Genomic DNA, 2,529 nt, shown 5'->3' with positions numbered 1-2,529 from the left:
GGGTTGGGGTGGTGGGGTGGAGGGTTGAGGGGGTGTGAGCCTTTAACACTTTCTGTTGGTGGGGTGCCTGGCTTTGAAAAGTCCAAAAGTGCCAGTTTTTTGTTTTGTTTTGTTTTTTTGTTTTTTTTTTAATCGTCCGACGTGACGTCGATTTCCTCTGGACTGGCTTGTTTGGTGGCGATTCTCCACCGGTTAATGTGATGAGTCCCTTTTTTCTTCTGTTGTGAGTCTGAACCTTCCTCTTCCAACTTTTGCCGCTTGAACTTTGTCCGTCTGTTCTGAAACCATACTTTTACCTAAGGGAGGAAAAGCACCGGCCCGTTACTCCCGTGCCCGCTCGGATACCGGGGCTGTCCCCTGCCCGCTGCCCCCGGGACGTGCCGGGGGGCTCCGTGCCCTGCCTGCTCCGTGCCCTGCCTGCATCATGTCCTATCTGCATCATGTCCTACCTGCTCAGTGCCCTGCCTGCACTATGTCCTGTCTTCACCGTGCCCTGCCTGCTCTGTATCCTGCTCTGGACGTGCCAAGGGGCTCCAGGCTCTGCCTTCACCATGCCCTGCCTGCTCCATGCCCTGCCTAAAACCGTGCCCTGCCTGCTCCATATCCCGCCCTGGTTGTGCCAAGGGGCTCCGGGCTCTGCCTGCTCCGTGCCCTGCCTGCTCCATGCCCTGCCTGCTCCATGCCCTACCTGCTCCATATCCTGCCCTGGACGTGCCAAGGAGCTCCGGACTGTGCCTGCACCGTACCCTGCTTGTTCCATGCCCTGTCTGCACCATGTCCTACCTGCAACATGTCCTGCCTGCTCCATGCCCTGCCTGCACCGTGTCCTGCCTGCTCCGTGTCCTGCCCTGGACGTGCCAAGGAGCTCCGTGACCTGCCTCCTCCATGCCCTGCCTCCTCCGTGCCCTGCCTGCATCGTGCCCTGCCTGCATGTGCCCTGCCTTCTCCATGCCCTGCCTTCACCATGCCCTGCCTGCACCATATCCTACCTGTTCCGTGCCCTGCCTGCTCCGTGCCCCGCCGGCCCCGGTTTCCCGGTGCCCCGTGTGCCCCCAAACCCTAACACGGGGAAATGCCCAGGCTCTCTGACCCACGCCCCCCCCCCGGCCCCTCCAGCGGACCCACGCGTGCCGCAGCGATGCGTGTGTGCGGGGCTCCGCTCCCCGCAGCCGCGCAGGCGGGAGGCAGCCTGTGCGCACCTGGCGCAAGGACGCGAGTCTTCCGCGCATCACTAGCCCCGCGCAATTAATGGCCGCTAAGCAACCCCACGCGGGGAAACACAGAGCGTGGGCGGGCTGTCAGCACGGCGGACCCACCGTCGGGGCAGCCCGACCCCCCGACCGGCAGCGCCGGGCCCGGCCGGCGGAGAGAGGGCCTGGTCCCTCTTAACGGGACGGGGCTGGGGGGCGGCGGGGCGAGACCTTTTCCTCTCGGAAAAAAAAAATTAAAAAAAAAAAAAATGAATAAAATGCAAGAAAAAGGCCCAGAATGAAAAACGTCCGGCGCTCCCCGCAGCGTCTCGCCGGGACGCGCCGTCCAGGAGCCACCGTCGTGCGGGGAATCCCGCAAGTGCCGCTGGAAATATCCCCCCGAATTCGTGCGGCGCCGAATAAATCTGATTTAACCATCCGGCAGCTGACTCCAGTGCTTTAATTACAGATAGTATTGATCTGGGAGCTATCTCCAGGGCTGGCCACACTCCTTGTAGCGGCCAAAGGTAAACATTATTTTTTTTTTTTTAAAAAGCAGTTTAAACTCTGGTTCTGTCTGAAAGTGCCTGATAAAGGCCCCAGCAAGGGGGGAAAGGGGAACTGGAGCATTTTAATAAGCTGGTTTAACCCGCTTCGCTGCCTCTTCAGAACAGAGACCTGCCTGGCCGGACACACATCTCTGCTGCATTTTCATATTCTCCAAAAGTCCCCCATTAAAAAGCTGAGCGGGGAACAAGGGGTGAGTTTAATTTGCTTTTAGTTTGCTAATTGAAGGGGAGGACGGTTCATTTCTGCACGCTGATCTCCCAAAAGGGAGCTCATTTGTAGGGGACTGGGGGTTTGACATCCGGACAAAAGACCCCAACCAGCTTCGGAATCAAGCAGCACAAAGACCACCTTAAATACAGCTTTCCAGTGGAAATAAGCCTGTGACCGGTCCCTTGTTCGGAGAACCTCATAAAAGTGGCGATCCCTTTTTATTGTTTTGTTAGGGAGACATTTTAAAACAAAAGCTCCAACCTCTTTATTGCTTCCCCCACGAAAAGGAGTTAAAAAAAAAAAAAAAAAGTGTTACAACTTAATCCGCCCAGAGAACGCTGTGTTTACTGGGAACTTTGAACTAGGCTGAGGCTGGGTATTTTGGCTTCTTTTTTTTTTTTTTTTAAGTACAGTGCCACATACTGTAGCAGAGACAATCCCCATCTGGAACCCTCCTCTCTCCACGAGTTCTCCTGGAAGGGCACGAAACAAAAGCCCGACACAACAACAACAACAACCAACAACAACAACTACAACCCCCCCAAAAAAACCCAGCCTT

At 56.2% G+C, this 2,529-nt stretch overlaps 1 protein-coding gene across 2 annotated transcripts in view; it reads right to left on the bottom strand.

The window, feature by feature from the left end:
• Window positions 1–6: 6 nt before the first annotated feature.
• The window catches only part of EMX2 (empty spiracles homeobox 2), a 7,257-nt gene continuing 4,734 nt past the window's right edge, over window positions 7–2,529 (bottom strand). For both annotated transcript variants that reach the window (XM_014945231.1, XM_014945230.1), the window contains exon 4: window positions 7–296. In XM_014945231.1, coding sequence (XP_014800717.1) covers window positions 129–296 — 168 coding nt within the window. In that variant the 3' untranslated portion in view covers window positions 7–128. The remainder of the gene's footprint in view (window positions 297–2,529) is intronic.

This window comes from Calidris pugnax, unplaced genomic scaffold (genome assembly GCF_001431845.1).
Source record: "Calidris pugnax isolate Ruff unplaced genomic scaffold, ASM143184v1 scaffold89, whole genome shotgun sequence".
In the NCBI taxonomy this organism is placed as follows: Eukaryota; Metazoa; Chordata; class Aves; order Charadriiformes; family Scolopacidae; genus Calidris; species Calidris pugnax.
This window is presented reverse-complemented; position numbering and strand designations above follow the sequence as displayed.